Source organism: Canis aureus, chromosome 30, assembly GCF_053574225.1.
Source record: "Canis aureus isolate CA01 chromosome 30, VMU_Caureus_v.1.0, whole genome shotgun sequence".
In the NCBI taxonomy this organism is placed as follows: domain Eukaryota; kingdom Metazoa; phylum Chordata; class Mammalia; order Carnivora; family Canidae; genus Canis; species Canis aureus.
The window spans coordinates 19,388,884-19,401,742 of NC_135640.1; the positions used below are offsets into that span (position 1 = coordinate 19,388,884).

Sequence of the window (12,859 nt, forward strand, 5' to 3'; positions counted from 1 at the left end):
ATCCTAGCTAATAGGGTGGTGCTAGAGGGCCTGGTGCAGGCCATTGTCTCTCTGTCTATGGTATTTTATGCTTTTTATGTGAATATGAGTTGTCCTAGACTTAAAGTTACTAAATGCAGTCAAGCTTAAATAGACAGACAAACAAAAAACAGGGATCTGCTGGTCAACTTTTCTCCTAACCAGAATAACATTACTAAGTGCTGAAATCACTGGGGGGATGATCATACCCCAAAGCACCAAGACATATATTGATAACCACATTCTGAATCTTTTACATTTGTAGAAGCCAAATGTAGAGGCTAACGTGATTAAAGTGTTTTCCTAAAATGGAACATACCACAATGTGCTTCATCTGAGCCATCCTTACAGTGCGGAAGGCCATCGCAGAGATTCACCAATGGAACACACTCTCCATTCTTACACTGGAAATCGTCTTCCTTGCAGGGCTCTATTGAGAGAGAATATTTACTTATGGAGTGAAGACGTGACAAATACATGATCCCATAGTATCCATCCCATTCCTGCCTCTTTACACATTGGCCTTTACCACAGTGAGTGATTGAGGTAGATTTAATATGAAGTAAGATTACATACACTTTGTTCTCAGAATACCTCCACAACAATAGGGTCAAAGCCAGAGATATGGCTTGAGAAAAGTGTGCACAAAACCTTAGGCATCTTTTCAGAGAGCACAGAGCAGTTCCAAGAGATGGCCAAGAGGTTTAGGATACACTCCTCCCAACTCTGTTCGTCTCTTCAATAGACATCTCTACCCCAAATTAACATACAAGCAACAACCATTGGAATGTTACACAAGCATAGGAGGATCTATTGATTTTACCACACGATACATCCAAACCTATATCATATGGAAATGTGGAAGTGGCCTTTTGATGAGACCAAAGTTGGGCCAGGCTAGAAGCAGTGAGCTCGGTTATAGCCTGGGTCAGGTGGGGGAAAAGTAGTCACAAATAAATGGAAACTCTGCAATAGCAGTAATTTGTAAAGAACTTGAAGATGGAGCTCTAAACAAGTAAATCAGGTTGGAGTCAAGAGAATGTGACTGGCATATGAAAAAATAGAAGGAAAATGAAAAGGCTGGACAAAGAATGAACTGAGTGAATCTGGAGGCAGTTGGTGGTTTCCAGAATTTGAGTCATGCAAAAATAGGCTTATTGGAAATATTCATTGTTTGAAGAAAGTGGCTGCTACTGTTTTCTGGAACTGTTTGATCTTACAGGGTTTTGCACAGGTAGAGAGGGGTTTGCTCCCTCAACATGGTTTTTAACTGTGGTTTGAGAGGGATAGCTACATGGCAGTATTAGGATCTCATTGAGGGCCACATGGGATTTGGCCTCCCTGAGAAGAGGAATGGTATAGAGGGTATGGAGATTGGTATGGAGGGTTTAATATTTCTTCCCTCACATCATGCACAGATGATCATAATGGGGAAGCAAAAGTACTCGATAAAAATAAAGAAGAGGGAAATTTGTATTTTGAAAGGTATTATGAATATTAATTATAAACTATTATACTGTTTTCAAGGAGATGCAATTCATGTTAAAGTGGTTTCAAAACTGAACTGTACTAATCTCCATATAGATTTTCTCAATTTATGATGACCAAATGTAATGGTACTTGAAAAGAATCATTCCTGTCATTTTAAATCTAGGTCGTAGCCCCAAATCTGAGAGTATTGATAAATACTGTTACACTCTTAAAAAGAGGTACTAAATGTAGCCATACTACACTTACTAAAAAAATAGCAAAATTGGTCTAGCAACTATCAAGACCCATCACCTGTTTCTAGGTATGTGTGTATATATGAGGATTAGAATATATATCTTTCCTAAAAAGACTGCATAATATATCTTCAAGGAACTGTTTTCAAGTGGGAGAAGGGAAGATGGTGCCATCCAGCACACCAAGGGAGGGAAGCTCCAAGACAATTCATACTGAGTTACCCTAAAGGAGGAAGGCCATCATATCACTACCCACCTGAAGGTTTTTTTTTTACACTAAAGAATCACAAGACGTATTGCTTCTGTGGGATTCATGCAGGAGCTTTCAGATTTTTTTTTTTTTAACTGATGTGTGCATGTGTGTGTGTGTGTAACTAAATTTTTTTTTGTGTGTAACTAAATTAAACACCTTTATTCTGTTATTCTATTCTAAATTTTATTCTTTTCTATTTTATTCCGTTCTATAATATGAAATGCTGACCAAAACCAAATAAATCTGATTTCATGATCCGATTTTTGAAAAATATCAGACTGAACTAAAGTATAATGAATAACTTCACAAGAAGTAGTGACTCTAGGTTCTTAAAGTTTGTGGGCAGGTAGCTGTACAAATGAAGATTTATGTTCACTTCCTATGTAACGAATTCAAAGTCAGAAGTTAGGCTGGAGCTTCCCTTGAGGGTAGCTAGGGACTGGAGAGAGAGTGGCAGTGGAAACAGCCTGCATTTTCTCCATATGGGAAAAGTGCATGAGTTTCCTTATGGCCAATGGGCACTGGGGAATATAAATGAGTGACAGCTGCCTGACAGGATAAGCATGCTCCAACACAAAGTGGACACAGGCAGAGGGAGAAGCAGAACCTGGTGGGCGGGGAGGGAATTGGGAACTGAGTAGGGCTATAGGAGATTGCTTAGGAAGAGTACTACTCTTGTCTACAGTGCAGTAGTCATGGGGAAGGAGAGCGGGAGAGGAATGCTCCAAAGAACCCACAGTTCTGTTCTACAAAAGAGCTAGTCTTTGGCCAGGAGCCACCGTTAGCCAAAAGAAAAACACAGTGGTGATAGATTTTTCCTGTTTGCCTCTCCTTTAACACTGCAGGTATAGGAAGATGGAAAGGAAAGAATGTGGAACGTGAGTCAAAGGCAATATTTCTAGGGTCCTCTACCTTAAGTTGTTAGGCTAAGATTTGTACCAGAACTGGGAGATAAAAGAAAATTTGAACCAGATGATATTAAAATTTTGATGCTCAATTTGACAGTACATCTTAATATCTAAAAGTGAATCTTAATTACACAGTTAAGAACATTTAAGACCTAAAATAACTGCAAGAGTGAGGTGGTCCACTTGAAATATCCAGGGGCCAAAAGGGAGATTTGAAATAAAGTAGGTGGAGAAAAAGAAAGCTTTTTCTGTTTGCACTTTTATCGAGTCCATTCTTTAAATTGAAAATACACTTTAATAATTGAAATATCCATAGACCTTGTTTCTTCATCTTTACATGCCTGCCTAAAGTGGGAAATCAGTAGTAACTGTTAAACATTAAGTGGATTAATTTATATTAAATGATTAATAGGCCTCAAAGATCAGTACAAACCCTAGTAATAGAGCTGACACAATATAAAGTGATCTTCAAATGTATGATTTCAAAGAAATATATTTTTTAAATTGGGCAATTTATTGGCTAATGGAAACTCTATTTATTTGTAAACAAATTGATTCTATGAATTATAAAAATAAAATATGCTTATTTGTATTTGAATGTTGGCTAAAGCATAAGCTCTGGAATCTTATGGCCTTGGTTTGGTCTGCAATTTAGCCATTTTATTTATTTATTTATTTATTGATTTATTTATGTTTATTTTCAAACTTGAGCAAAGAAGTTACCCTCTCTGAGACTTAGTTTTTTTTTTTTTAATTTTGTTTATGTATTCATGAGACACAGAGAGAGAGAGAGAGAGAGAGAGAGAGACAGACAGACAGACAGAGACAGAGACACAGGCAGAGGGAAAAGCAGACTCCACACAGGGAGTCTGACATCCCAGGTCTCCAGGATCAAGCCCTGGGCTAAAGGCGGCACTAAACCACCTGGGCTGCCCAGAGCTTTAGTTTCTTTACTGTCTCATACAAGTAAGTACTATGTCTTAGGTGAATTCGGAGAGTCAGCTGAAAAAAAGAAATGTATTTGGTAAACCAGTATGAGTATATTGAATGCTCAACAAATAATATTCTTAAAAGCAAAAAGAATAACACTTAGAAAGCACCTCTTTAGCTGATACTTAAGTTAACATTCTTATTTCTAAGTGCCCTTTGTGCTACTTTCCCCTCCAGATTACCAACAAGAAATCATACTTAATCTTTTCCTTTGAGTATCTGAAAACAATAATTGGAGCTGTTTGTACTTTATCTTAAACTTTGAAAAAGTTTGCATTTTGTAACCCAAATCTAACTTACATTAATAAAAAAATATTTTAAAGAAGACATGGCTGGGCCAGTTGTTTCTATAAATCTTTACCCCAATGAGAGAAGTAGGTTACGTATATCAACTATAATACTATTAGGGATGTTCTTGTAAATGTAATTATCAATTTGTTTCACAAACACATAGGTTTTAACCAGATTAGTGAGATGATAAATGGGTGAAGATAATTTCATATTCTACAGGCAAGCATTAATATTTTAACTGACTTTATGTTTTATTTATCCACTATTAATTTTCCTTTAAAAAGAAAGAAGGCTTAAAGCTAGGGATACATGTGTTTGTATTTGTATATTCTATTTTAAATCTAAACTTTGATATACATTATATTTATTTAAAAAGCTGACAGCCTAATTATATATCCATGATTAAATATCTTAATAGAGAATGTTAGTCACCATGAGTTATTTTGAAATTATCTCATTATTTTGTTTTCATAGCTTGTTAAAATCATTATGTAAAGATGAGTTCTCAATGCCAATAATTTAATCATAAATAAGCTTATTGATAAATTTACTCTTACTAGTGTCATCAGGCTATATTTATTTGTAAAAGCATATATTTATTGAATGGAAATTTAAATTTCTAAATGAAAATATGAATACATGTATAAAGATCTGAAAATTGTAATTTATTTTTGCGCTCTATCCTGAAGATGTTGAAGTTATACCTTATGAATCTAGAAAAAAAAGATTTAAAAAAATTTATTCATAATAGACAGAGAGAGAGAGAGAGAGAGAGAGGCAGAGACACAGGAGGAGGGAGAAGCAGGCTCTCTGCCGGGAGCCCAACGTGGGACTCGATCCTGGGACTCCAGGATCGCGTCCTGGGCCAAAGACAGGCGCCAAACTGCTGAGCCACCCAGGGATCCCCTGAATCTAGAAAAAAAATAATTTGCTTCTGTAAAATGGATGCATCAATGAAAAAACACTGAATGGGGCAAAATGGTCTATTGTTGCTGAACTGAGTAGAGATTATAAATTCTGAGGAAAGGTCTGAATAAACTCTTTCAAAATTTTCCTTACATGCATGGACTGGATTCCAATTCTTTGCAACATATAGCAGTTCAGCTTCATTATGAAGTCTTTAATCCAAAAGTCTAACTCTCTGTGGCCTCTGAAATCTTACTTTCGATCATTTTATGCCCATAGTGAAAGAGGGAAAAAGAAATATTGCCAAGAATTGAATTTTCCCATCTTCATTTTATGAAGTCTCCAGTAGCCCTGCCTCATTTAATCAACATATGCTTGGCTTTAAATGGAACTGAATTGATCTCTAAGGCACATGCCACACAATCTGGGGAGGGCTCTAAACCCCTAAATGTAATCAGCTGCCATTTCCACAGTTGCCTGATAAGCACTATTGAATTCCAAATTAAGACCCTGAGTATCAGAAAAGAGCAATGAGGGGACATTTATGGGAGACAGATCTTAATAAATCTATATTTCATATGTTCTAGTTTAATTTACAAGGAAATGCTAAAAATAGGATAAGGAAAGGAGATACAAAAATATGTTATACAATTGTTTTATATTTCAGTTGAATGCATTGGAAGTTGCCCTTGAAATACCTCAGAAGATAAATGAAGTACATGAATGCTGAAAATTTTTGATATCCCTTTTATATTTCTTTCTAAAATGATCCTCAAAGCAGGGCACCATATAAACAGATAAGTGTGCTCAATCTCTCTTTCCATTACCAGCTTGATTATCTTCCACTGCCGATTCCCTGTTTCTATAATTGCTTTTCAGTCTTTTGGTGTAAAAATCCCGCTGGGAGAAGATTGTGCTGATGATGACTCATTCACTCCATTTTCTACACCCAGCAGCATCTGTCCCATGTCCATGAAGGATGGGAAACCACATTCCCAGAATATTCACCACACAGTGATGGTCATGGAAGCGTCCACTCTAGCTTCAGTCAGGAATTCTTTCTAAATGACTATTTCTTGAATAACATAATCATAATTATTACAATCTAGCAAATGGATAAACAAACATGAACAATTCCTACACCAAAAACTTGGTATCAGTGGATAGAAGCATTAGAAGTCATAGGTTGTGCTTTTTAGGCTTTTATCTTGAATAGAATTGTTGTGATATTTTTCAAAATCCTTGGTGTTATATTTATCTAATAAAAATCTAATAAAAACCAGTAACTGTAATATTTTTGTGGAAGAGATTTGTGGCTGTATTCCTTTTTGTGATCTTTTCTTTCCACCTCTTTCCATTGTTCTCATTTAAGATTTAAGCTTTTTTTTTTAAAAGACCAGCACTTCTCTAAAATTTTGTATCAAAATTTTGTATGGTTTCTTTTTTTTTGCGGATGGTGGAATGCCAAAAATTATTTCAATTGTTTAAATCTATGAAAAAAATCCATTTCTCTATTGGTTAGAGTTAAGTTTTTATCTCATTAGTTCAATTGGTTTTATAATTCATCTTCATTTCTTTAAAAATACACTTTTTTCTTATTTACTTATTTATTTGTTTGTTTTCTTTCCATTTCTAAGAGTTTGGCTTTTTTAGATTCCACCTACATGATGTAATGTAGTATTTGTCTTCCTTTGATTTATTTCACTTAGCATAATGTCCTCAAGTTTTATTCATGTTGTCACAAATGACAAGATTTCCTTCTTTCTCATGGATGAATAGTATCGCACTGAATATAATATACCACATGACCTTTATCCATTTATCTGTAGATTGACACTGAGGTTGTTTCTTTATCTTGGCTATTGTAAATACACTGCAATGAACATAGAAGTACAGATATCTCTTTGAGATTCCGATTTCAGTTTTTTTTTGGATTTATACCCACAAGTGGGATTGCTGGATTATGTAAATAGTTCTAATTTTAATTTTTGTGGAATCTTCATAATGTTTTCCACAGTGGCTGTACCAGTTTGCATTCTCATAAATAGTCTACACGGGTTCCTTTTACCCCACATTCTAATCAACACTTGTTATTTATTACTTGTCTTTTCAAGAATAACCATTTTAACAGGTGTAAGTTGATATCTGATTGTGCCTTGGATTTGCATTGCCCCCATGATGGGTGATGTTGAACATCTTTTCATGTAGTTATTGGCCATTTCTATATAGTTTTTGGAAAAAAATTATTCAGTCCTTCTCTTTCTTCTTAATTCAGATTTTTAAACTAAGTTTTTAATTTTAATTCCTGTAGTTAACATAGATTGTTGTTTCAGTTTCAGTTATACAATATAATGATTCAAAAAAAGTTCTTTCCATGACATCATTCTTGGAAAAAATTTGGGAGACCCAGAGTAGTTATTAGATATTTTCTTGGACTACATTAAGATACTCTGAAGAATTAATTCTTTTTGCATTCAAATAATAGGTGACAGATGCCAAGTAGGTGATATTGATGCCCATACATTCAATTCTCGAAAAAATCTTCAAAATACCACTATACTGTCTTTAAGTATTCTTCATGAAATGAGTAATATGTAAAGCTGATTTGACTTTTTAAAGATTTATTTATTTATTTGAGAGAGATCGAAAGAGAAAGAGAGAAGGGAGGAGCAGGGGGAGAGGGAGAGAGAAAATCTCCAGCAGACTTTCTGCTGAGCGTGGTACCCAACACAGGGCTGGATCCCATGACCCTGAGATCAAGACCTGGTTAGGGGCACCTGGGTATCTCAGTCATTAAGCATCTGCCTTTGTTTCAGGTCATGATCACAGGGTCCTGGGATTGAGCCCTGCATCAAGCCCCACACTGGGTTCCCTGCTCAGTGGGGAGCCTGCTTCTTTCTCTCCCTATCCTTTGTGAGCTCTCTCTCTCTCTCTCAAATAAAAAAAAAATCTGGTCAGAAATCAAGAGTCAGATGCTTAACTGACTGAGCCACCCTGGAACCCCAAAGCTGATTTGATTTTTAACACATTTGAAAAATGATTATATTTATTCTGTTTAGGAATTTGTCAAAATATATCCCTCTTGAAATTTAAAAGTTTAAATAGTAAATTTTATAATACTGATTACTGCTTATTAAATTTTTACAGACAACAGTAAGACTGTGATTTTTTGGTCAAAATACATAATTTTCTCCCTTTATATCTGTCACTGTTAGTTTTGACTGGTTCTTTTCATTTGGGAATGTTTATTATTTTCAAATTTCAAATTGTGGCTTGGTGTTTTTTTTTACTGCAGGCCCATTGCAGGCATTTTTTTCCTGTATGCACACTTTTCCATCTCTTTATCTATTGTTTTTGCATTCTTGATCATACTTTTGTGCAGTAATTTTTGTGGAAATGTGGATATTTTGGTGCCAGAGTGTTTGAATAGGTATTCAATCAACCAAAAAACTTTGTTGTTTATGGCATCAACAAAGACCTCTAATCAAATCAGAAAAAATAATTTGGCTGTGGTAGAGTTTCAACAGGAAAGTCCTCTGCTCATAAAGGGCCATGGTTTTCCAAATATCTTAAGGGCAACTGATTTGTAATGTCATTTTTAGGGGGCAGGTGTTTAGCAAAATACTAGAGGCTAAAATTAAATATTAATTTTTCCTAAAAAACTAGAAGTCATAATTTTAGTTAAAAAAATAATGCTGAAACCATTTTGCATTTTCTACTATTAACTAAAATTCTTTATTATGTCATTTACTCTCTATGTGACATTTTCTATGTAGCAATAAGAACCAATTAGGTTTTATCAACTATATACATCCAAAGTCTTTTTTATCTTAGAAGAACTAAATCCTATACATAATTTTTTTCTCATCTACGTTTGTTACTCATCTACCTTTTAAAAATATCATCAGATGGTATGCCTGGGTGGCTCAGCGATTGAACGTCTGCCTTCAGCTCAGGGAGTGATCCTGGAATTGAGTCCCACATCTGGCTCCCTGCGAGCAGCCTGCTTCTCCCTCTGCCTATGTCTCTGCCTCTCTCTCTCTCTCTGTGTCTCTCATGAATAATTAAATAAATCTTTAAAAAAATAAAAATATCCTCAGAAAATCAAATGATTAACGAGTTAAATCAAATGTTGAATTAAATTAAAATTAAAATAATAGCTACACCACAAAGAAAAAACTGGACTAAAATACTGGCAGGCATGGGAGTAAAAAAAAAAGAAAAAAATATTGGCAGGCAAACATGGTTATCATAGTAAAATCAGTAGCAACAAAATTATCATGGAACAGAACCAGTAGCTTGATCCAAAATGGTAATCTCTTTCCATAATTTGGCTGTTGTTGATAATGCAACTATAAACAGGCACAAATGTCCATTGACTGATGAATGGATAAAGATGTTGTGAGATATATATAGATATATATATCTATATATATCTCACAATGGAATATTAGTCAGCCATAAAAAATGAAATCATGCCATTTGCAATGATGTCGATTGAGCTGGAGAATAATTATGTTAAGTGAGATAAGTTGGTCAAAGACAAATACCATATGATTTCACTCATCTGTGGAATTTAAGAAACAAAACAGATGAATACGGGAGGGGGATAAAAGGGAGAGAGGGAAGCAAACCACATGAGAGTCTTAAGGATAGAGAACAAACTAAGGGGTGATGGAGGGAGGTGGGTGGGTGATGGGCTAGATGGGTGATGGGAATTAAGGAGGGTATTGTGATCAGCATTGGGTGTTATATATAAGTGATAAATCAATGAATTACATACCTTAAACTAATATGACATTCTATGTTAACTGGAATTTAGTCATTATACATACATATATAAACATATACTTGCATAAATATATAACATCTATTCCTACTTTCATGTCACTGTATTTTCTTTTTTACTTCTTTGAAAAATAATTATGAATATGATTTTAAAATATTTTAGTTTGTAAAGTAAAATAATTTAAAATCATATCATTTTCTATATTTTCTTCTTTTTTATGGACTGTATTTTAAGGTAAAATCTAATTTTCAGTAGGTCTCGAAGTCTTTATTTCTATCTTATTATACCATATATTTATCATAGTTTTTAATGTTTTGTTTGCTTATTTCATTAATTGAATATTTTGATTGACACGTGTCACTTGTTGCTTATAAACAAGTAGCTGTTTCTAAAACCAATCATGAAATCCGGAAGGGCAGGTTAGTTGATTGGGCTACCACTCACTCCTACCTAAGTAAGTTGGATAATAATTGATGTGGCTTATTTTCATGTCCAGAGGGTAGACAAGATACAGATTAGCCTTGCAGTAAGCTAAAAGCATACAACTTTCAGAGATGGAGTCAAAAGTCTAGGCTTGTTGTGAGTGAAAGAACAGAGATTAGATAACAGGCCAGATGAAGATCCCTGCTTTGACCCTACAACTTTTCTAGACATTCTAGTTGAAGACAAACTGACCACGATCTCCTATGAAAAAGAAAGATAGATAAAGGAAGTGACATGCATTCCATCTTCCTGACATATTTGCACAAGGAGAGAACCACAGTTGAGGAGCAAAAATATAAGAAAAATCATAGTCCAAGAGGAGCAGCAAGTGATCACAAATTCTCTGTAGGTTGTCAAATGCAATGAGTTACATCACACCCCCACCTACATGTATAGAGATACTGATATATCCATGATGAGCAGGCAGGCAAGTTAGTTTTTTCCTGCTGATTATGTTATGATATAAAAAAAAATATAGGGTAAGAAGGTTGTGCATGTCAGTAGTATTAGCATCAAATTCCTTCATCCTTCATGGCAGGGGCTTTATACTGGTTGTCTTTAAGAAGTTAATGATGTTAATTTTTTAATTGGATCTTGCTGGAATCCAAAGAGTTCACTTGCCTGATTCCCTGCTGCTCTCTGAAAATGCTCTTAGCAAAGGGGACACGACAAATAGTCCTCCTTCATAGTGTCAAGTACCCCACTTTTACCATTTAAAATGCCCCCTTAAGTGAACAAAATTCACGAGTTTACATCCCATAGAAGAGCAAGTAAATTTGTTGAAAATGAAATGGATTCCTGTTTTGAAGTGACTTAGGGAGTGGTTATGTGGACATAAAGGAAGAAGGAAATCTCTGATAAGATGAGAAAGAATGAATACATTCAAATGCAAACACAGAAGTCATATTTAGGCTTTGAAATACTGTATGTTTTTGTCATTTTGCTCCAAAAGTTTACACGCAACATGCAGTCCCAAGTGCACATACCTGGAATCCCCAAGTAGTAGCCAGTAGTGAAGTTTGCTTTAAATCCCCCTTTTGCCAATTGACTGTCAGTGATGAAAAGCACAGTCATTCTATTGGTGGTTGAGAACACGTCTTTTACTGGCCCAGGCCCTGTGTAGACAGCTGTTCCAAATGAAAACAAGATAATCATTAAAATGATACTTTGAATGTAGAAGAAAATATACCCATTTATCAGTTCCATCTTTTAGAGGTATGCAACATGCAGCATGGCTGCTCGAGGAGCAACCACACGTAAATAATTATGTACTTCTGTTTAGATTTTGGACACTGCTTCTAAGAAAGCCAACTTCTCTATTGATCTTTTCCAGTATTGCTTGAGATTTCTGTGGCTCTATAATTTAATACTGCTTATAATATTATCTGGCTTAGCACCACTACTGTTCAAAGCTCATGTTATCCCAGAAAAAGAAAATGATTGCATGCCTGGTTTTAAAGACCTTTATAAAACAATGGAGATTATAGCTCCCCTTAGAAAATTTTTATCCAAATTTATTTGATATTTTTTGTGAGTTGAATCATTAGCTTAAGCTGAAGGATTGGATTAATTAGAGACAGATAATATAAACCTAAGTGGTGGTTTTCAAAATGTTTTTCATGAAGTCCTGGGCTTTGGAGGGTTCATAAATAAAGAAATATTCTCTACTACACAATAAAGTCTTAGGCTAATTAAAAAATACATTCATATTATTAGAGATATACACATACATATTTTTTAGAGAAGCGTGGGGGAGGGACAGAGGGAGAGACTCTTAAGCAGGCTCCATGGAAAAAAAAAAAAAAAAAAAAAAAAAAAAGCAGGCTCCATGGAGCCCAACACAGGGCTTGATCTCACAACCTTGAGATCATGATTTGAGCTCGGATCAAGAGTTGGACATTTAACTAACTGAGCTACCCAGGAATCTCTCATGTTATTAGATATTTTATATATTAGAATCCCTGAAAGTGATTCTGTTTCTTAAAATTTTTTTTTATTTATTTATGTATGATAGTCACAGAGAGAGAGAGAGAGACAGAGACACAGGCAGAGGGAGAAGCAGGCTCCATGCACCGGGAGCCTGATGTGGGATTCGATCCCGGGTCTCCAGGATTGCACCCTGGGCCAAAGGCAGGCACTAAACCGCTGCGCCACCCAGGGATCCCCTGTTTCAAAAGAACTTCTTGTTTACAACTTTGAAAACTATGATTCTGAGATCCTCCAGAATTTTTATTTACTTTTTAATGACTGATGTAAATATTAAGAGGTGAAATGATGAAAAAAAATTTTTCTTGGACCATGAGAACCTGAAATTTTCTTTTCTAAAAAGATTTTATTATTTATTTATTTATTTATTTATTTATTTATTTATTTATTTATGAGAGAAAGAGCATAAAGAGAGCACTGAAACTTTCATTAGAAGGACAATATAAACTAAAAATGGGAAAACAGCTCAAAATATGTCTATAACTATGTATACAAATATAATATTTGAATT

General features: G+C 34.8%; 1 protein-coding gene across 2 annotated transcripts in view; it reads right to left on the bottom strand.

Annotated features, from left to right (window-relative positions):
* The window catches only part of TMPRSS15 (transmembrane serine protease 15), a 118,046-nt gene that overhangs the window by 40,273 nt on the left and 64,914 nt on the right, over positions 1 to 12,859 (bottom strand). For both annotated transcript variants that reach the window (XM_077878862.1, XM_077878861.1), the window contains 2 exons: positions 11,349 to 11,489; positions 338 to 448 (listed from right to left, as the gene is read on the bottom strand). In XM_077878862.1, coding sequence (XP_077734988.1) covers positions 338 to 448; positions 11,349 to 11,489 — 252 coding nt within the window. The remainder of the gene's footprint in view (positions 1 to 337; positions 449 to 11,348; positions 11,490 to 12,859) is intronic.